Source organism: Leishmania martiniquensis, chromosome 13 (genome assembly GCF_017916325.1).
Source record: "Leishmania martiniquensis isolate LSCM1 chromosome 13, whole genome shotgun sequence".
NCBI lineage: Eukaryota > Euglenozoa > Kinetoplastea > Trypanosomatida > Trypanosomatidae > Leishmania > Leishmania martiniquensis.
The window spans coordinates 430,936-451,782 of NC_090148.1; the positions used below are offsets into that span (position 1 = coordinate 430,936).

General features: G+C 59.9%; 6 protein-coding genes across 6 annotated transcripts; all 6 read right to left on the reverse strand.

The window, feature by feature from the left end:
- Positions 1 to 1,306: 1,306 nt before the first annotated feature.
- Positions 1,307 to 2,290, reverse strand: LSCM1_05942 (uncharacterized protein; the record flags this gene model as incomplete). Its single annotated transcript, XM_067323376.1, has 1 exon — positions 1,307 to 2,290. The coding sequence occupies one exon, from the start codon at positions 2,288 to 2,290 to the stop codon at positions 1,307 to 1,309; it is 984 nt and encodes a 327-aa protein (XP_067180327.1).
- A 1,720-nt stretch (positions 2,291 to 4,010) lies between these two features.
- Positions 4,011 to 7,166, reverse strand: LSCM1_05943 (uncharacterized protein; the record flags this gene model as incomplete). The annotated part of the gene is made up of 1 exon (XM_067323377.1): positions 4,011 to 7,166. The coding sequence occupies one exon, from the start codon at positions 7,164 to 7,166 to the stop codon at positions 4,011 to 4,013; it is 3,156 nt and encodes a 1,051-aa protein (XP_067180328.1).
- A 1,208-nt stretch (positions 7,167 to 8,374) lies between these two features.
- On the reverse strand, positions 8,375 to 8,965 carry LSCM1_05944 (uncharacterized protein; the record flags this gene model as incomplete). Its single annotated transcript, XM_067323378.1, has 1 exon — positions 8,375 to 8,965. The coding sequence occupies one exon, from the start codon at positions 8,963 to 8,965 to the stop codon at positions 8,375 to 8,377; it is 591 nt and encodes a 196-aa protein (XP_067180329.1).
- A 2,767-nt stretch (positions 8,966 to 11,732) lies between these two features.
- Positions 11,733 to 12,947, reverse strand: LSCM1_05945 (uncharacterized protein; the record flags this gene model as incomplete). The annotated part of the gene is made up of 1 exon (XM_067323379.1): positions 11,733 to 12,947. One exon carries the CDS (start codon positions 12,945 to 12,947, stop codon positions 11,733 to 11,735), a length of 1,215 nt encoding a protein of 404 aa, XP_067180330.1.
- A 2,313-nt stretch (positions 12,948 to 15,260) lies between these two features.
- Positions 15,261 to 16,622, reverse strand: LSCM1_05946 (uncharacterized protein; the record flags this gene model as incomplete). Its single annotated transcript, XM_067323380.1, has 1 exon — positions 15,261 to 16,622. The coding sequence occupies one exon, from the start codon at positions 16,620 to 16,622 to the stop codon at positions 15,261 to 15,263; it is 1,362 nt and encodes a 453-aa protein (XP_067180331.1).
- Positions 16,623 to 18,423: 1,801 nt separating this feature from the next.
- Positions 18,424 to 19,836, reverse strand: LSCM1_05947 (uncharacterized protein; the record flags this gene model as incomplete). The annotated part of the gene is made up of 1 exon (XM_067323381.1): positions 18,424 to 19,836. The coding sequence occupies one exon, from the start codon at positions 19,834 to 19,836 to the stop codon at positions 18,424 to 18,426; it is 1,413 nt and encodes a 470-aa protein (XP_067180332.1).
- Between the last annotated feature and the right edge of the window lie 1,011 nt (positions 19,837 to 20,847).

Sequence of the window (20,847 nt, forward strand, 5' to 3'; positions counted from 1 at the left end):
AGGAGATCAGCATGCAGCTGGGGCGAGGGCCCCCTCCGTCCTCCGCTAGTCACTGGTAGCGGTTCGTTGCCGATCTAACGGGAGCTTGTCGCCGCGCTATCCTGCGTGCCGGATGTGAAGGCGGCAGCGTTATCTACACACGCAGTGGAAAGGCGCTGCCCACTACTACCCAGAGCATCGCCGGCGCAACGATGAAGAGGACGAGCCAGCTCTTGCGTCCCCAGTCCGAGTAAGGCTGCGGTATCTAGTACACGCCACTTTGCCTTCCCCACCGTAGCACACGTCGACTGCCCCAAGTCCCCGGCCGGTATACCACTGCCCACACGCGTTTGAAAGCCACAGAGTGAGGCGCTCGCGCTGCTCACCATCCACCGCCCCCCTTTCTCTGTGCTGTTCTTTTTTTTTCGGCTCGCTACATATGGTCGGTGAGGCTCGCTCGTGCCCCGCATCTGTTACGCTCTTCTTCGAGTGCATCGGCTCTGCGTGTATGGGTGCGAGTGTGGGTGGGTGAGCGCAAGGGGATTTTATTCGTGGCAGGTCCCGAAGAACGTACGGACATGCGGCGCGAAGAGATGAGGGCACAAAGGAAGAAGGTGGTGGTGGGTGATGGCAGGCAACGCCAAGGTGGCGAGTGCGGCGAGGGACTATGATGGCATAGAGACAGGGGCATGGCGAAGCAACGCTTCCCCGCTCCACTTTCTCTTCTCTTTTCGCTGTCTCCGTGCCTACGCACGCGCCCTGCGCAGAAGCACGTGCAACCTACCCACACAGAGAGAAAGAGCAACAGGTGCTTCTGCGCCTGTCTGTGTGTGTGTGTGCGTGTGTCTTTGCTTTGCCCTTGTCACTGCTTCACGCTCGTTGCTCCTCTGCTGTTACGCGACACCATTTTGCGGTCGCCCCTTCAAATATTTATCGCACTCCCGACAATGTGACAAGCAACAACAGTGAGAAAAATGGAAAAATGATTGTGTGCCTCGGTGTGCGTGTGGGCATCTGTGTGTGCTGCTGCGTGGAGAGAGACGCGCACGCGATAGATCACGTGTACCTTGCGTCTGAATCGGATCGTCCATAGGCGTCTCCTTGAGGCTCCATTTTCTGCGCCGCTACCTTAAAAAAAAGGGAGGAGGGGAGGAGGGGGCAAACGGAAAGAGAGGCCTCAGAGAGCGCACAAAGAGACAGACACACGTACATACACAGACAGAAAACGAAGTAGCACTGAAATAGGGACGCCAGACCCACGCGCAAGTCGACTCGAGTGTAGAGCTCGCCGAGAAGTAGACACGAGAAGGGGAAGGAGGAGGGAGGCCTATTGCGCAACGCTCGCTGTCTTTGCCTCCAGCGCCTGCTGCTTACCCCGCTCGATCGAAGCAGCGAGCTCATCCATGCCGGCGCCCGACTGTGCCGACACTGCTGCGTACGGCAAGTCCTCGTAGAATTCATGCAAAAATAGGGACATGGACTGCGCCAGCGTTGCCGCGTAGCTGTTCCCTTCGCGGGCGAGCACCGCACCTTCGGAGCTAAGCGCGATTGCCCCGATACGCGTGCCCTCACCCCGCCCGTCGGCATCCTCCTCATCGTCAAGGCCTTGGGAAACGGTGCGTCTGCTCTGGTCGCCGCGGCGAGGGTTCGCCACGGCCTCGTCGAGTGCGTCGTTGTCTCGCATCCACGCGATCACCGCGTCCGCGGACACCACGTCCGTTTTGTTGAACACGACGACGAGAGGTATCTGCTGCTTGAGCATGATGCCGCTCGAGTACAACATTGTCGACACGAAGGTTTGGGGGCTGCTCACACAGCGCACCGTGTCCGCGACGAACAAGAGCACGGTGGGAAGGACAGCACCAAAGGACTCCGCGATGAGCTGCCCGGAGGCGGACCATGTGAACACCTCAATCTGACCAGGCGTGTCGACGACGATCCAGTCCAGCGTCGTTTTCCTCTTTTCTACCAGCGACACAACCTGATGAATCTTTGTGGCGAAGAGGTTCAGCGACGTCATGATGGCGCCGTTCGGGCCCAGTCGATACTTCCGCATGACCTCCGCGTACTGCACACTGTCGCGGATGTCGATGTTTACGTTGTACGGCGTATGTGTCACAGCCGGGTCAAGATTGACGAAGTACGAGCGGATGCCGTTTGCGTGGGCGTAGTGCTGCATGCGATGCACGAGTGTCGTCTTACCTGTGCCCGCCATGCCCACAACAAGGATCACCACCGGCGTGGTCGCCGTGGCGGAGGCGGCAATGGCCGGCGAGGCTGATGCCGAGACCGACGACGCTGTATCGGCCATGAGGCAGGAAAATGCGGACGAGCCGAAAGAGATAAAGGACACACAGAGAGAAGCGCGCGTGCGATGGTGTCTTGCCGACGTTCACCGTCCGTGCCAAGACACGTGCAATAGCAGAGGGTGGAAGGCCAAAGTAAAAGTGAAGCAGCACAGAAGGTGCCACGCACTCCCCGCCAAGTATCTCTCGAAGGCTTATTGATTCCCACCTCGTGTGTCCTTTCTCGCTGCTGCGGTTGTCGTTGCGTGTACGTATGTGTATGTGTGGCTGTGGATGTGCACGCCTCTGGGGCGAGAGAGAGGCGCCTGGGTGTAAAGGAAGTGAAGGGGAGAGGGGGGATGAGGATGATGGCGTCGGTGGCGGCGGAATGCTGCACCAGTCGAGGGACACGCGTTTCCTTCGCTGCAGGCAAGACACACACACACAGGGAGAGAGAGAGAAGCCCTTCGCCCAGGGAGGGAAGAAGGGCAGGAGCGAAGGACACGAAGAGGGCGGTGAGGTCCGATATGTTAAAAATGCGCGCTCATGTGCGCCTGACGTACCCAAAATAGCAACAACAAGAATGCCGGAGATGACGAAAGCGCTTTGCTTGCGCGTGCGTCGAAGGTGTGTGTGTGTGTGTGTGCTAGTCGAGGGAGGGGGGGCACGGCCACGCGTGTACTCACATCCGTTGGAGTGCGCACACGTGGCGGTGCTTCCCATCCGCCAACTTCTCAGGGTCGTCTAACGGATGAGCTGTTTCTTTATATATTTTTTGCTTCAGCGCCCCAAACCCGGCCGCCCTCCCTGCCGCTCGAAAGGTCTAGCACACGCATCAGAGCGCCACAGACAGATCTGTGCAGACGATTATTCGCTTGTGACTGTTGCTGCTGTTGCGTTGATGCATGGCTCATCGGCTCGCTTCTAAGGCCAGCCGCCGTTGCTGTTCCATTTAGTGTGCGGGGGGGGCGAGAGGCATTGTAAAGGGAAATGTATGCAAAGAGATGTGGGCAGCAAAGTGTGGCGACGGAGCGAGGGAGAAAGGCGGCGAGCGTCAAGCAGAAGGGACAGGGGAAGGCGGCGTGGACCTGTGCGTGGACTCCGAGAATGTATTAAAGCCTCAAGAGTGGAAACAAGAGAAGCGTGGGAGGGTGAGAAGAAGACGCCAGGGGAGGGGTCGGCCTCGCTGAGCGCAATGACGCTCGCTCTCTCTCTCCCCACCTCACTGAACCTCTCTCCCACACTCCCCCTTTTTTCGACGGCATTAGGGGAAGAGACAAAACAGCGAGAGCACGCGGACGACGGGAACTTCACGGCGCGTGTAGACGTACACACGCAGATACACATCACAGGTACAGACAGACATACACGCACGGGTACCTGTGTGAGAACAGGGAGAGACATGATGAAGGGGAAAGGTGAAGGCACCGACGAGGAGTGGGATTGCCCATTGCGGCAACTGCAGCACCTCTGTTCCTGGGCGCCCTGTGTGCGCTTTTGCTTGCCTATCAGGGCGTTTTGAGAGGATGGAGGAGTGAAGCGGTGGCCAGCATGCCTACAACGTGCAGCCCACCCCTCACTAACCGCCCTCATAGACACCAGAGCACGCCGTCCGCCATCTCTGTCCTCTGCACTTCTCGATTTGGTGCGCACCGGCCCCCTAACTGTACACACTTCGCGCTACAACATCCTTCGAGGATATCGCCTAGACGGTACGCCAGCAATCTCGGGAGACACCACCGTCGCTCACGTGGCCTGCGCCATGAGCGCGCAAAGGTGGCCCATTGCTACTGCGTACTCGCGCTCGCTCAAGCACGACGACCGGAGCAGCGTTGCACGCCACTGCGCGAGGCGGCTCGTGACACACAAGAGGTCTCCCTTCATAGGCAGCTGAACGTGGAGGAGCAGAGCCGATACGGTGGCCGCTAGCCTCGCTGCCGTAGCGAACAAGACTAGCATGGCCCTCTCACTTTCGCCGTTGCGTCGAGGACGTGGTGAAAGATCGATGTAGTCGTCGGCGCCGCTGGCTCGTGCGCCGCTGCCCTCCTTGCTTTCCTCAGCATCTCGAGCGTCGTCCAGTGGTTGCCAAAACATGGGCAGCTCGTTGCATAGACGGCATACAGCGTAGAGAAGCTGATAGTGTAACTGGTGCACTGGTGACCGTGACTGCAAAGAATCCAGTGCGCTGAGGCCCACGCGTGAAGCAAGCGACGGTCCAGGAGGACGACCGCGCGGCGATGCGCACGACGATGACGAGTGCGGCGGCTGTTGGTGACCCTCGCCGACAGCAATGGCGGTTGTGGCAGTAGGGGGGCTTCCAGGCGGGGCTGACGAGCCTTCGTGCTCGCGCCCCGTCGCCGTTGGCGCATCGCTCTTCGAAGTCGCGCCAGTCGCCGCGGTCGGGCTCCGAACGTCACCATGCGTCACCGTCAGAAGCTGCTGAAGAACTGGGGGCGGGCTCACGTAGAGAGACGTGAGAAGGCAAAGCAGCTCGTGGCAGGTGCGCTGCTGCGTAGCCATTGCCAAAACAGCGGCGTCCGCCTGCGCGTCGTGGTTAGAACAAAATTGTGTCGAGCTTTGGGGCCGACGAACCATGTCAGTGCAGCGCAGCAGCTGACTGACAGCACGCACAAAGACGTCGACTAGCGTATCTAGCAGCGTGTGCATGCCCTCTGCCACAACAGCTGCAAGGGCGCCTTGCAAGACGAGGACTGGCGCTTGCGGCTGCTGCTGAGACGGCCTTTGCTGCGCACCATCGCTGACTTCAGCCCGCCGCCTAACCCTCTCCTTCCGATCCGTCGCTGATGGCGTCACTGGAAACGCACCGAGTGTGCTGGACGCGGCGGTGGCGGCACAGCTCACAAGATCGGTCCAAGCTGGGTGGCCAAGCCACCATTCCATATAGCCGAGCGTCGTTGCTTCCCGCGGCCACTGGGAGAGCACCTCACACCACTGTCGCATGAGGCGGCGCAGCTGTTCGACAAGTCTGCCCGGCGCGTCTGCAGCAGTCTCTATGGCAACAGAAGACGGGGAAGGTGCGCAAGGGGTTGGATCTCCCCCGCGCGGGGGTGCGCGATGGTCATCGGTCCTCACGTTATGGTCAGCGCCTGACGCGCGTGGGGCGCTTGGCCCATCCGACAGCACCTCCGCCACCTCCGCTTCAAGTCGTTCTAGCCCGTCGAAGATAAGCAGCAGAGCGGCCCGCAGTGTGCACGGCTGCACTGGCGCGGAGGTCGCCGTCGCCGCAGCGGAAGCCACGAGCGGAACAGAAAGAGATGAGTCGAGGCTCTGACCGGTAGTACCGGCAGAGCAGCCATCCGCCACCGCAGCGTCCGCGTCGCGTACGAGGCTCACAGCGATGGCGCGAGAGAGGGCGTGCGACAGCCACGGCCGCACCCATGCAGGCATCTGAGCGGGCTGCGCTGCCGCAGTTCTCAGAGGCGGGTCACTGATACCACTGGCCAGCGCTGCTGTCTCCGATGGCGCACTTGCAAAGGCGGTGAGGAGCGTGTTGAACGGCGACGGCGCCACCGGTGGCCGGGTGGCGCTAATACCGTTCGCTGGTGCCATTGTGGAAACGAGTGCGAGCGCCGGTGATTGTGGCGACGCAGGAACCATCGATGACGAGGATGACACAGACGGCGATGCCAGCCACCGCGCGGACGCGGCAGCGCCTCCACAGCCATTGTGGCCGCTCGCGTGGCAAAGGCGATGGCCAAGTCGCACGTTCGCAGAGCTCCACGTGTGCTCTTGTCGGCGGTGCCGCTTTGGCCCGGGGACCAAGCGGACATCGCCGACACCCACTGACGGCTTTTCTTCACTCCCCAGTTCATATGCCTGGCCGGAGGTGCGGTACCCCCGGGCCACCTGTACCGTCAACAACGACGATGGGGCCGGCACTCCGGTACGCCCCATCTCATCCGAGTGACTCTCCGGCGCCAAGGTGAACACTGTCTCAGCCTCGTCGCCAACGTCACCGCTTGCGTGGAGCTCCGCCGCGCGACGAGCGCGCTCCTCTAGCGCCTCCATAGCTCCTGGAGAGCAACTCGCTTCCGCTTGCAGTCGCGCGTGCGTGCGCGCTGAACTCTCTGCGGAAAGGCGAGAGGTGGTCTGGCCTGTGAAGGTGTTGCTGTGGCCATGGTGGCTGCGCACAGCCGACAGCACTACCGAAGAGGTGACGATGTTCTGCGCGTAGAAGACTGAAGGAACGTGATAAAGGCGCTGCACAGGTACGGCAGTAGATAAGAGCGCACCAGAAAAAGGGCTCCCAGGGAAAACCGGTTGCTGGCGTTGATGGGGAAGCTGATCGTAGCCGCCGCTGGTGTCCTCCCTCTTGGCGAAGTGAGGCGAGGATGGTGATGGCGTGGAGGGGGCCGGGTGCACCTGCTGAGTGGTCCCTATCACTGGAGGCTGGTAGGCCTTCGCCGCGGTTGTTACCAACGCCTTTACACGAGCGCACCCGTGAGGGTTCAGATCCGTGTTCCGGCCCTCCCTGTCACACTCTGCATGTTGCGCTGCTGTTGAGCAGGTATCTACCGCCTCCGCGCCTGTCGCCCCCACCGCAGCGCCGGCTCGCATGCTGAGGCCACCAGCGCGAGGATGACTGTCGCATGCGATGGGCATGCCCGCGACAACAGATCCACTGCTCACCGAAGTCGAAGGTGGCGCTTGCCGGTCAGCGTCGCCCCCAACACTAGCAGGTGCCACCGTGCCACAGTCGGAGAGGGAAACGTGCTTGCGTGCTCTCGCAGGGGTGGTCACGAAGGCGCCCGTCGCAGGAACCGCGTTAGCCAACTCGACTCCGGCAGCCCCGAAGGGCATCGAAAGAGAGCTCGAGGAGGCCGCATGGCGGGCAACGGCAACGCCGGTGTAGCTGCCCGTTTGCACAGCACTGCAGTCCATGAGTGCCGTTGAGGGAGAAGACGAGAAATCACACCTGAAAATGACGAAGAGGTTCCCTCATGCGCGTCGATAGGTATCGCCAACGAAAGATCTCTATGGGGACGTCACGCTGTAAGCGCGAGTTAATGACGGGGAGTGGAGGGGGGGAGTGGGTGCGCGAGCCGCCCTCCACTCCCGCACCGATGCCCAACCCAGTCCGAAAATCTGTGGAGGGTATTATGGCGCGTGCAACGCTGCCACCTCCACACGGCCTCTCGCTCTCTTTTCCTTCGCTCCGACGAGAACGTTCGAGCGGTCGGGTGCGCGCCACGTAGAAGGGAACGGAGGCAATCACAAGTAATCGTATGAAGCACAAAGGAGGCGCGCGGGAAGGGGGGCAACGGAGATGGGAGAGAGGTGAGAGAGCTCGAACAGGGGCCGAAATAGGGAAACAGCAGACGCAGCGTAGTGCAGGAGGACCGCCACTCAGCATACACGCAGGTGCATGGCAGGATGGAGGAGGTATGTGGCCGATGCTCCGCGGCAGTCTGCCCCCCCCGGGAAAAGAAGTCATCAGCAGAGAGGCGCGCTCACTCATGCACGCGTTAGGGCTGCTGTTCACGTAAATCTGTTTGGTACTTCCGCTTGTACGCTTTCAGAGTGAGGAGAGAGAGAACGCGGAGAAGCACTACTGTTCGCGACACCTGCCAAGAACAGCTGCGCCACCGCTCCTACCCTCTCTTCTTCACACGCACGCACGTACACATGCTCACGGAGCACGGGAGGGGCCAGGAGACATCGCCATGACTCATGACCGACGCTGCGCGTGCGCAGAGACAAGCAAGCAGGCGAAGCAGAGCAGTATGATGGTGGAGGACGGGTGGAAAAAGGGAGGAGGACGAAAGAAGAAGACATGAAGACAGCAGTGAAGAGGGAGTGCGCCCTATGGCACTGATGAAGAGGGTGAAACAGAGAGGGGGAAGGGGGGAGGAGAGAAGGGATGCCACGCACGCACCCAAGACACACCTGCTTGTGTGTGTGCTCCTTGCGGCATCCCCTTCATATTCAGCTGCCGCCGCAACGCAATAGGAATACAGTACGAGAAGCAGCAATGGCAACCGTCGCGAGTGGACTCATCGCTTCCCACTCCCCCTTACCCTTCCCCTCCTCACCCTTGCCACGGCCCTCATCTCCCCGCCTCGCCCAGCCTTGGCCTCCTCTCCACCCGCTCACCAGCCTTGTGGAAACATCGCCTTGAAGCGACGCACAAAAAACCTCTGCCGCGGCCCACCAACGTCCGAGCCGTACTGCCCGCGTGCGCGCCACACGTCCCGCGAGTGGGTCAGCGGCTTCTGGCCGATTTTCAAGTGGTAGTCGGGGTGGACGTTGTAGTACGTCGACTTGAACGCCGTCACCTCCTCCGTCTTACAACGAATGTCGCCGACCTCGTTGAAGTGACGCATCTCCGCCGCCCTCTTGCGGTCGCGCTCTTGGGAAAAATACATCATCTCCTTCGTTACCTCATCACGCGAGTGAAACCAGTGCATGTTCTCCGCGTACTTCGTGATCGATTTCGCCCGCTCCCATCCCAGAACGAGTCGGTAGTCGATGTCCCTCTCGCTCAGCTGCTCGTGGCTCGGGTCTCGAAAGGTGCTTCGCACCTCCTCGGTGACGACCTCACGGCGCGAGCGCATCGGGAAGCGGTACGCCCCTTTCAACAAGCAACGATAAAGGCGAAGTTTCTCCTGACGCCGGTACGAGGTCGACGCTGCAGTCGCCTCAGCTGCAGCGCGATGCGCGACGAGGGACGCGTGCAGCATACCTTCAGGGTCTATTCGAGAGCACCAAGGGGTCGGGCGCCGGCTCAGACTTTAGGAGGGAAAGGGGGAGGGGGCCCATACGCATCCGCGACGATGCCGAGTATCTCTGCATCAGCGATGTCCCGACGCAGTCGCCACTGACGGCAAATACGCGTGTCGCGGCCAGAGAAAAAGAGCAAGAAGACAGAGAGAAAAAATACGGAGCCCGGAGCGCTCTATCCGCAAAGGAAAGAGAGCCGTTGGAGACCGCCATGATATATATATATAAATGTGTGTTTGTGTGTGTGTGTGTGTGGGTCATCCACGCAGGCGTGCATTCGCAGACGATGAGAGGAGGAAGGGGCAAGGGCACAAGTGCAACCGCCATTATTATCACTGGTTGGTCTCTTTCTCTCACACACATGCATGATTCCTTTGGTGGCGCTATGTCATCATTCCAAAGCAGGCGCAGCAGTTGGGCGACAGAAAAAGGGTGTGTGTGTATGTGGGTGCCTGTTGTGGTTTGCGGTGCCTTCACACACTGCGGTCTTCGAAGGGGCGCAGGCGCCTTGGCCAGCCGTCATCCATGTTCCCCTAAGTAGAGCCGGGGGCTTTCCGCGAGCGAGCGAGAAAAGGCACGAGCAAGGAGCAGGAGCGTTCAACAGAGGAGAGCTGTAGACAATCACCGCACGCCCTTGCCTGTCTGGGCCGTCTCCCTCCCCACCCCTTCATACGAAACCCCCCTCTCGTGCCTCGACGCCCCGCGGCATCGTGTTGGCGTTTCCTCCTTTGTGTGTGTGTGTGTGTGCGCCGTCTTCTGCATCACGAAGAGGAGCCGGGGAAGCACAGGAAAGAAAGAGCAAAGACACGAATCGGGTGCAGGAGAAAGGATGACCAACGCGGCGTGCAGCTGCACTGCTGTACCCCTCCTCCTCTCCCCTCCCTTTACAGACAACACATACGTGCCTTTCCGCTAAAAAACTAAAGAGCAAGAAGAAAGGGACAGCGCCAAGCTGGCCAAGAGCAACATGGGATACCACCCACACACAACGAGAGAGAGAGGGGGAGAGAGGGAAGAAGGGGGAGAGGGGGGCAAACGACAAAGCGGCACCACGGCAGAGACCGACAGATGCACGGATACACGATGATGAGCACGAAGATGAACGCCTTTCGGAGAGAGGGAGAGGGTGAGCAGAAACGAAGGCGATTTAGCATACATAAAATGCGTCGTTCTTGCTGTTGCTGCTGCTCCTTCACTGACGTGTATTACGGAGGGAGGGGGTGGGGAGGAGGAGAGAGGGAAGGGAGGGGGAAGGTGCGGTTTCTTCCCTCATTTTCTACGAAGCGGGCATGAGTCAGCTCTCTCATCACCATCCCCAGCTCCCTCGCGGTGCGTGCGTTCGTCTGCGCTAGTTGAAAACACACGTGCGATGACTCGAGGTTGACGGCCGCGTCGGCGAAGCAGACGAGGGAGAGAGAAAAGGCACCAAAAGAAGAGAAAAGGGGCGACATGAGGTTCGTCGGAGGCCGCGACATGTGGGGAAGGGGGATGGGGGCAACGGATGTGACCCACATGCGCACTCTGCCGAAAACAGCACGGACATATATGCGCACAACGTTCAGTTTAGTACCGAAAGATTCGCCCATCGGCAGGAGCTCTGTCCAGCAAACGGTGACTTCGCGAGGAAAAAAAAGAAATGGGGAGCTGTTCCGGAGAAAGAAAGGAGGAGGAGGGGGAGCGCTAAGCCCCGTTTTTTTTTTTTGCTCATGTAAGGGGCAGGAAAACAGATAGGCACATACCTGCGCACTGCAAGAGGGTAACGGCAAACGAAAAAAAAAGGATGCGGCGACGGGGAAAGGGCGGGGGCCAGAGGTAAAGGAGGGAGAGACGGAGGTGACAGGGAGAAGGGGGTCGTCATGTGCGCAGCCGCGGGCACCTACAGAGGTACGAGACGCACGCACCCTCGTCCACGACGGCACTTGCCGCTTCTTCCCTTCCTCTGAGCTCCTCCTGGAGCAAGCGCGTTAGCAGTGTACAATCACAGAACAGGAAAGAATACGTCCACCTCCCTGCCACCTCCACCGCGAATGCGTCAGATGGCAGCAAAGGTTATTCACAGGGAAAAGTGGCAGGGTGGTGGTGCTGGTGAGTGCCGGCACGATCGAGAGAAAGAGAGAGAGACGCAGGCGGGTGCTGCATCCTGCATGCGTACCCCCCCTTCCCCATTTCGCCTTCTCTTTTGCCTGCCTGCCTTCTTCCCTTCCTGCTGACGGACCTGACGGACCCTACTCGCGCACGCCCTCACACCTCACCCGCCGGCCCCGCAGCGACCACTCGGCACGAAAAAGAGGAGGCGAAAGAACGGAAGCGATTCGGTGATGAGGCGGCGGGAGCAAAACGCCCGCAGAGAACGCACAGCATCGTGAGGGGGACGGCCCGCAAATTGGTGCGAAGGAGGAGCGCACGCGTGCAATGGAAGCAAAGCACATTACCTCGCCCACTGAGGGGGGTGGAGGGGTAGAGGAGAAAAGCAGAAGTGAGAACGAAATAGACGTCATTGAGGGATGCGTGGGGGAGAGGAAGAGAGGTGATCAACGCACACGCACATATACATAAGTACACAGCGAGAAGTGGTGCGCGAGGCTTGGGGGAGGGGGTGAGAATTGCGTGCCACACAGAAATAATACAAAGAAACGGGCGGCTGTTCTCGGATCCTCTAAAGGAGTGACGCACGTACATACATTTCACGGTGTATTGCTGATGCGTTGGTGCTCTGTCACCCTGCAATTACACCCAATTGTTTGAGAATGGGATACTGTTGCCATGCTGAGAGTCGCCCCGTTGCATGTAGGCCCCGTTGGGGCTCGAGAGCGGGTTGGGATACTGACTGTGTGGCGGCGGGTTCGCCGCACTGTTGTTGGCACGGTACAGACTGCCTTGCTTTTCCGCTGGGAGCTGCTGCGCAAAGGAGCGTGTCGACACAAAGGACTTGGTGTGTGCGATCTGATTCGTCTCCTCCTGTGCCCACTCTGGCGCATCCTCCGGGGGCTCGTCCATGTTTTCATTGTCCTGGCAGCACGCCGTCACAACAAAGGCGACGAAGCACAGTACCAGGAGGAAGCCGAGGAAGATGCTCCACCAATTCTTCTGCAAGTCGCTCGAGGTATCAACACCCTCGTAAAGGATGCGGCTGGGAGCTTGTGTCTGGCACGCAGCCCAGAAGTTCGCCCGGCTCGCCCTCTGCGCCCCTGCGTCCCACTTGCTGCGATTGTAAAAGCGGCTGAATGAAAAGCCGGCGTAGTCGTACCCGCCCGAGGCCCTGTTGTCAGACCAACTGGATGTGTCACCGATTCCGACCGCGAGAAGGTCCTGACCGAACATCGAGCTCGGTCGAAGCTGCGATTTCACGGGTGCCGTTCCGTTGAACCACGACGGGAAGCCACCATAGGGGCCGTACACCTTCACGGATGCCGACGCCGGCTTCTCGAAGTAATTGCCAGCGTAAAATGTGACACCTGCGCCCTCTCTGTACAGCGGCAGCTGTGCGTCATCGTCCGCCTCCAACCAGCGGCCGTGGTTCCAGCGCCAGTAGCAGCCGAAGGATTGGCCGCCAAAGGAGCCCGAGGATTGCTCAGTGAGGGGAGGGGGGCAATTGAAAACGGGATTCGCGTCAGTGCTGGCCGACAGGAACGCGTACCACTCGGTGCCAGCACCGGCGCTGCGCACCGCCTGAATGACAGCGGCGTGCGCTGCGGCTGTCGGTTCGCCAGCAAGGCTGGCGCCAGCCTCCTGGCAGAGGAGGCGGCTTTGGCTCTTGCTGCCGCTTCTCTCGGGCCTCGCAAAGGTGTTGATCAGCGGGACAAACACAAAGCCTTCCGCGTACTCGGCGCCGTCACTGAGGAGGACGACAAGTAGCGCCACAACGGATAGAGCGACGAGGCGACGGCGGCGACTACCACCGCCGTGGTTGGAGACCACCGGCCTGCCGCCTTGCTCCGCCATGATAAGTGTTGTGTGTGATTTCCTTGCCGCAGCTCGGTGCTTCAGTGCGCGTGCGAGGGAAGCGGAGCGAGAGCGAGAGCGAGAGGGAGAGGGAGAGAGGGAAAGCGTGGGGAAGATGTGCCGGGACACGGTGGAAACGCTGAAAGGGCAGAAGAGACCCTACATGACGGCGCATGCGCCCATTCTTTTAGGGAAGGAGGAGGGGGGCGCCTTCGCATATTTTCCGACGCCTGCACGCAAGTCTGGACGGAAAGAAGAGCGCGATGGCGTTATTTTTTCTTTCAAAGCTGTCGTTCACTTGGTTTTCGTTGAGAGGGCCCCGAAAAGAGCCCACTCAAGCTCCGGCCCAAGTGAAACAGGAGCTCGAGACAACGGCGCCGAGAGGTATGCAGCGGTGCTCTCGGGGAAGGGGGAGGTGGGGGGGGACGGGAGAAGAGTTGGGAGTAGCAGCAGCAGCAGGCACGTGCAAACAGACACAGAGGCACGAACACTTTCACATGTGTACGTGTCCGTCTCTGGCGACACTTCCTTCGTCAAGGCTCTCTTTCGTCCAGAAACGGGGGTGAAGTCCTGCTGCGCAGCTTCTCTGGTGCCTGCATGTCTCTCTTCACCTTTACGTGTACGGCGCCACCATGGTTCCGCTGCTTCAGTGCTTCCCTTACGCGCTTATGTGTGTATGCGCGTGTCTGTCGAAGAGGGTAACGGTCTCGCCCTTTCCACAGAGAGAGACGAGGTCACGCAGCATAGGGAACCCAACAGTAAAAAAAAAGGGCCCGCATACATACGATACGCACATGCACATACGGAGGGGAAAAAAAAGATGCAAAGGAAAGGCGGGGGGAAAGGCAAACGCCCCCGCCTGAGAGGGTGCCAACATCGGAGACGGTCGCGACGATGGCGTGAAAAATGGCACCGGCTCAAGGGGGAGGGAAGGGGAGGGGAAGCCGATAGTGGTGAGCGAGAAGAGCCCACGCACACACACACACACGCACATACACATCCAGATGTGTAAATATATATATATGTATGCATACTTCCTTCTGCTGACGGTGAACCCCAACCACGTCTTCTCTTCTGCAGTCATCCACCGCTGCCTTACAAAGGTCCGCAATGGCACATCGTGCACAGGAGCGGATGCGCGTGGCTGCCACAGATGTGTGCCGCCCCACAGCTGTGTCGGTGCTTCGCTCCCGCCTCATCCCTTGGCGCTGTGGTACATTTCCTTGACCATTTCTCTGAGCCCCCTTTTCTTCACCTAGACACCGACCTCCCCACCACCACCCAACACGACCGCGCGGCCCTCCTCTCCTCTGGCATGCGGCGTATGTGACTAGAAGGAGGCGTACCCACCCACACACGTACACATAAGACTGCACAAACCTCCCCTGACGTGCGGCGCGCAGGCAGAGACGCTGCCGTGAAGCTGAAGAAGGGTGCAGACGGGCCTCTCGTAGACGCGCAAGAGGGAAAGAGAGGTGGGACGGTTCGCGAGAGATGCACGCACGTGCACAGCACATCAGCACCTGTTGTCCGGCAGGGAGCGCAAGCCAGTAGCACAGAGAGAGAGAGAGTTCGAGAGGGAGCGAAAGTAAAGAAAATACGCACGGGAGAAAGGGAGGGGTGGTGGAAGAGAAGGGGGCGATGCACAAATAGCAATGAATGTATATATATACACATATATATACATAAGCCAAGTATACAGAGAGAGTGGAGGAGGATTGGGCAACGCAGACCGATACACTTCTCCTCCCCCTACTCTGTGTTTTTTTTCAGCGTTGTGCGTGTGTGTGTGTGTGTCTTCTTCCATGGTCTACCTCTTGTTGGTTTCTACCTCCCGCTCTCCACCCGCTTGCAGCGCTGCAGTGAAGCATCACACATACGCATCGTCGCATGCGTATTAGACTACATGCACACGCATACACCGTCTGCGCGCGCCCCCTGTGTGTATATGCTCGGAGCAGCTGCGGAGACAGAATGCATCACTCGCGGATGTTCACAAGAAAGAGATGACAACATCACCGCCACACATACACACACACATACACACACGCATAGGCACATGCACGCAGAGCGAGCAAGATGAAAAAAAAAAGACGACAGCGGCGCTGCAAAGTCTGACGAGTACGCGAGAGGTAAAGTGAGGGTCAGCGGATGGGAAGGGGAAGGGGAAATAACGTCCCACACACGGAAGAGGGAGGAAAAAGAATAAACCGCAGTCGTCGTTATGGGTCACATCGCAGCCGCACGAGGACGCAATGATGATGGGCCTCTTCATCGTGGCGTATATCTTGGTATGCGCGCGGTCTCACCCGCTTACAGGTCCACGTTCGTCTCATTGATCTCGCCAGCCTGCGGCATCTCGATATCACTGAAGGCCTGCGACGCAGTGTGATTACGGCTGCGACGGGTAATGCGACGCTTCGATGTAATCAGGCTGGGCTCCGTCGACTCGCTTTCGAAGCCTCCCAGCCCCACCAGATTCGATTGCCGTTGTTCGCGGGGGGGGAAGGCACCTTCGCCGATGTCATCAAGGTTGCTCTCGCCGGGCGTACCCTGCGAGCCGCCGAAGACGCTGCCCATTGCATGGAACCGGCGCTCTCCGTTGCTGAAGATTCCAGTAACCCCCACGGACATGTCTTCCTCCTCCTCTTTCTGCTCCTGTGGATTAAAGCCGCGACCGTAGCGCAGCTGGCGACGGTGCTCCTCCTGTTGGGGTGGCAGCACCAGCGGCGCGTTGCTGATAATGTACCCCTTGCCAACCCGCTCTCGGATGACCATCTGAAAGAGCGGCTGCTCCTCCTTCGGCCTCACCGAGGTAATGCAGCAGTAGGAGAAGATGGCCAGGAGAATGGCGCAGATGATGAGTGCGAAGATGAGGAAAAGGACCCACCAGTGCGACTGGGACCACGTCAGGTCCTTGAAGCCGTTCACGAACGTCGGCTGCGGCATGCGGGTCGTGGAGGGAGGCCGTTCCGGGTAGAGCTGATATTCACACACAATCATGAATTCGTTCTTTGGGTATGGGTCGTTGTCGTTCGGCACGAGCGGCGCGTCCATGTGGAGGAGTCCACTGCGGTCGGCTTCTAGGCTGGCAATCACACCGTAGTACCCACGCGGGTACGCCTCACCAGCTGGGCTGAGTTTCGAGTTCCAGACCAGCTGCTCGAACTGATTGAGAATCTGGGAGGCGGGCGTCTCGGTTCTGTAGAGGTTGGCCCAGTATGCCGTACCAGGCTCGCCGTCATACGAGTACATGTCGTAGAAGCCGTAGCGCCAGCGGTAGTAGCAGCTCGCACTGCTCTGCCCTTGATCATCCTGGGGGGTGCGATCTTTACACGTCGTGCCCTCCATGGACGGCGCCGCGCTGGCGCCGGTGTAGATGCTGCTAGTTTTGCCGCCGCCGTTGGCATCCATCATGCGCGCGATCTCCATGCTCAGCCCAGCGTTCGCGCCGCTGGCGGGGACTCCGCCAGCGTCGAAGCACATCTTCTCCGTGCTGTCGTACGTGACTGCTATGCCGGAGGTGGACAGAGATGCGGAGCTGTAGGCTGTGTAGCCCTTTATTTGCAGCGCCAGCAGACCAGGTAGGCCGATCGCCATGGCGGCCTCTGTGGTCCCGCTCAGGGTGAGAAGCAGCAGCAGCGCCGCCGAATGAAAGGGAGCAAAGGACTTCATGACTGCCTGCTGGAGGGCGTCCAGGAACCCCTCCTCTTCGCTCTTGTTGCTGCAGCTCCACTGTGAGAGAGGAAACACTTCAGGAGAGCGGGCGGATGCAATGGGAGGGAGGGAGGAATCTGCAGACACACACACACACACACACCAACCGGGACGCAAATGTTCCTCGTATTCGTGTCAGGGGAAGAGCGAGGGAGAAGGGGGGAGGAAATGGCATGCAGTGATTCGCAAGCACACACTCAGTACTTTGCACAAATGAGACACACGCAGACGGATAGACGTGTGTAGAGGCCCATCGAAGGGGAAGAGGGGGGAGGGGGAGGGGAGGTCGGCGTCACAACGCAACAGGTGAAACGCGACAGTGAGGGATGCGTGGTGAGTGGACGAGAGGACAGTTGCGCTGACGCAGAGGAGAGAGCCAATGCAAAGAAATGAAGGTGCGCGTGCGTGTGCGGAGGATGGGCAGAGTCAGTACGTGGGCGAGCAAGCGGTGGCGCGGAAGGAGCGAGGACGCGGCAGGTGAAATATAAACAGAATAAAGGCAGGTGATGCTGGGATTGGGGTGGGTGGTGCGGTGAAGATCAGAGAAGAGTGGCATGGAAGGGATGCACACAGAGAGACGGAGAGAGAGAGACATACAGGCGCAGAGGCACCAAGACGTACGTTGGTGAGGGTTCGTCCGCGTGAGGAAACCGGGCTGCAACGTCTTGCGCCCTCTCCTTCCACTCGCCGAGTGCTGCCACCACGGCAAAGCAGCACGCCTCGTGGCCGCTGCTTCGTCCGCCGCAGTCTCCCCCATATTTGCCTCTCTTTTCATCATTGATAGAAGGCTTTCCCCCTAAACCGAAGGCGTTTTTTTTCGCCGTGGAAGCGTCGATAGAGAGAAAGAGAGAGAGAGATGCGAACTGCAGGCAAGCGCATATGCACGGGCTGTCCGTATGGAGGTCTTCTGTGCTGGTCCCTTTTTCGTTTGCGTCTGCCACGAAAGGAGGAGACGGGGCCGTTTCGTTGCCCTCATTTCTTTCCCTTCTTGGCAATCGTGCCGAGTTGCCTGACTCGCTATGCCCCCCTCCTCCCCGATCGTAGGAGACGATAGGAGAGAGCGCTGTCCACGACGTCTGCTCACCTTCACTGCATGCCGGCAGACAGCGTAGGGAGGGGAGGGGGAGGGGCGTATAGTTCTCTACTTCTTGCAGGCGCGACAGAGACACGCCCCACCCGCCCGCCCTCCCTCTCCGCTGGGCACTGTGCCCGCGGCCACGTGTCAAGAAGAGGGGGGTACATGCGCGTCTCTGTCGCGACACGCAGCAGGGAATAAGGAGGGTACAGGGGAAGAGGGCGATAGACCCGGTAATCTTAACCCTTTCTCCCTGCGGAAGTCTTCTCAGTTTTATGCCCCCCCTCTCCCTCTGTCCTCTAACTCACTCCTCACAACTTCCGCACCGCCTTCTACACACTCTCTCAGAACGCTTTCCTCCGCTTCGGTTGTTGTCGCTCCCCCGCTGATCGAGGCGCACGAAAATGAGCGGCGCTAAACGGGAAGGCGGAGGAGGGGCCGTGGTGTGAGCGGCGGGGCAGGAGGTGAGGTGAAGGGAAGGTTTGCCTACGCTCCCGGAGCGACGCGGCGGCAGGAGCCGCTTTTGTCCCTTTCGTATGCATAAAGAGAACAAGCAGACGAGAAGACGCCTGCGCAGTCGTCACTAGCGGTGGCCTGCCTCAGAGAGGCGCCAACTCCCTCATAAGCGCCCCCCTCCTCTCCTGGCCATCGGTGCGCCCGGCCCCATCCGATCAGAAACTTTCGCTAGAGGCCCACCATGCTCAAGGTGCTACAGATGGCCTCTGCCCAACAGTAGAAGTCGTACCGCGCGTTGGCGTCGTTGCGCACGAGCGGCCAGCGGGAGCTGCTACCGCTGCGGTTGGTGCTGCTTGCGCACGAGGTGGCCAGGAACACGATGCCGGCAAACACCACGTCACCCGCCAGCATCATCCCGGTTTTCGCAACGGGCGAGTGAATGAGCTTCGTCGGACGACGACGTCGACGCCGCTGCGACAGCGCAGGAGTTCCGGGATCGGCAGCAGCCCCGTTGGTTGGCGTCGGCGCCTTCGCCGTTGAGCTCGCAGGCGATGACGCGGTGCACCAGTGGCGCATCAATACGGTAGAGGTGCGCCTCGTAAGCCACCACAGCCCCGCAGCGATGCGTGACGACACGCGTGGCAGCAATGACACCATGAAGTAACCACGAGGTGAGAGGGACGCCCAGACGCTGTCCGCCAAGGCGTGTCGTGACGATGATGACGGTGCCGCGGGTCCTTCGCGCCACTCGGCGTGCAACGGCTGCGTGCAGCCAGTGAGGCGCTGCCAGAGCGTTTGAATGGCCCCAAAACGAGGAAAGAGTCGCGACCATACACCAGCTGCGGAGACGCTGAAGCTGTAAAGGCCGTAAATGGAGTTGACAGCCGGCGACGGGGGGGCTGCGGTGATGAAAAGCGGCTCCGTGGCGAACGCATCGAGGAGCAGCATCGGCGCGGCGCCCTTTGCGACGGCAGCCGCGGGCGGCGCTCCGAAGGGAACGATTTGGTCGAGTGCCCGGCAGCCGGCGTAGAAGACGGTGAGGGATGCGACAGACACGAGGAGGCTCGTTGTAGCTGCTCGCAGCACGACCACACCGTATTCGTACACAACGCCCAAACTGCAGGTCCGCACGAATTGCCTATTTGGTGCACGCTGCGCTGCCAGCACTCGATGCGCAATCGAGGACACCACCCATGAGTGGCGGCGACCCATACGGAGGGCAAAGATCGAGGCAGGCTGGTGCGACGCCGATCGCGATGACCCTGTCCACAGTGCTAGCGTGCCGTCGCCGGCGTTTCCCCCCGCCTCCTGTTCATCCTTCGCACCACTGTTGTAGGTGATGGAAACGCGGCCCGCCTCCGCCGGGTAGATTTGCGCGCCGTCCGCCTCCGCCCCGTTAAAGAGCTCCGCTAGCTGCACTGTGTCCTTCGCCAGGTTTACCAGCTCTGCCCGGTGCCGGTGGGCTACGACGCGGGCCACCTGGTACACAACCGGAGTGGCCGCCAGTGCCACACCCACCACGGCCGCGTGCCAGCGCAGAAGATGCTTCACATCTCGCAGAAAGAGATGCGCCGCCTGCTGTGCTTGACCGCCACTGTCGCATAAGCTCCCCGTGGCGACAGCCACGCTCATGCCTGTCATTGAAATGCGGAGTACTAGAAAGGGTGATTGAGACGCGCGTGACCAGGCATTTCCGCGCGGGCGAGTGTGTGCAGCCACGCAACACAGCAACCTGGGGCAACAGGCAGACGAAAACAGGGGAAGAGAGAGCGGAGAAAGCACGTCCACGCAGTGACGAATGAGAGGGAAGAATTGTAAGAAGCGGTGTGTGTGTGTGTGGAGGAGGGGGGAAGGATATGTATGTGTGCGCTAATGCGCCCCCGCTAGCTAAGGGGGTGAGGGGGGGAAGGGGCGTATATATATATATATGTGCGTTTCTGTGATGTGGGCGTGGGCGCTCGCCCCGGCGGGACGACGGAAGACGAAAACAAGAGAGAAGCAAAAGTTCTCCAGGTCGATGGAGCGCGACCCGCAGCGCAGGAAGAAAAAGAAAAATGCGCGTCCCATTTCGGATCAAAGAGGGGAAGCGATGAGACAATGGACAGTAGTTGAAAGGGAAGAGCAGGCGCACACCAAGCGCCGCAGGTGCAGAACGGAAACAGATGCTGGGAGAGGTCGGCAGACGACCGAGCAGATGGTGGCCTGGCCGAGGAGAAGGAGAACGCAACTTGCGGACGAGGCGGTGGGGTGTGAGGAATGCGAGTTCGTGCTGAAGCACGGGCCCATCACACTCACGTTGGCAACGCTGACCAGCAAACATGAGCGCATACTTCTTTTTTTTGTTCTCTCGCGTCATCGATACGTTCCTCTCCAAGATGGGGAGGGGGGTGAAAAGACGTGTGTGTGTGTGTATCGGGGGATAGGAACGGAGGAAGGGAGGGGATTGGTGTGAAGGAGGTCTTCGTTGCCGCCGCCACCACTGCTGCTGCTGCTGCACGCACAGGCGAAAGTGTGTGTGTGTGCAGCAGCCCCACCACCTCCATCCCTGCCCCCCACCTCACCTCGTCCTGCGATGAACGCGATAGCAAAGGGGTAAACGAAAAAAATGCTGGATAGAGACGCGCCTTTGTCGTGAACGGATAAGGCGTCGGG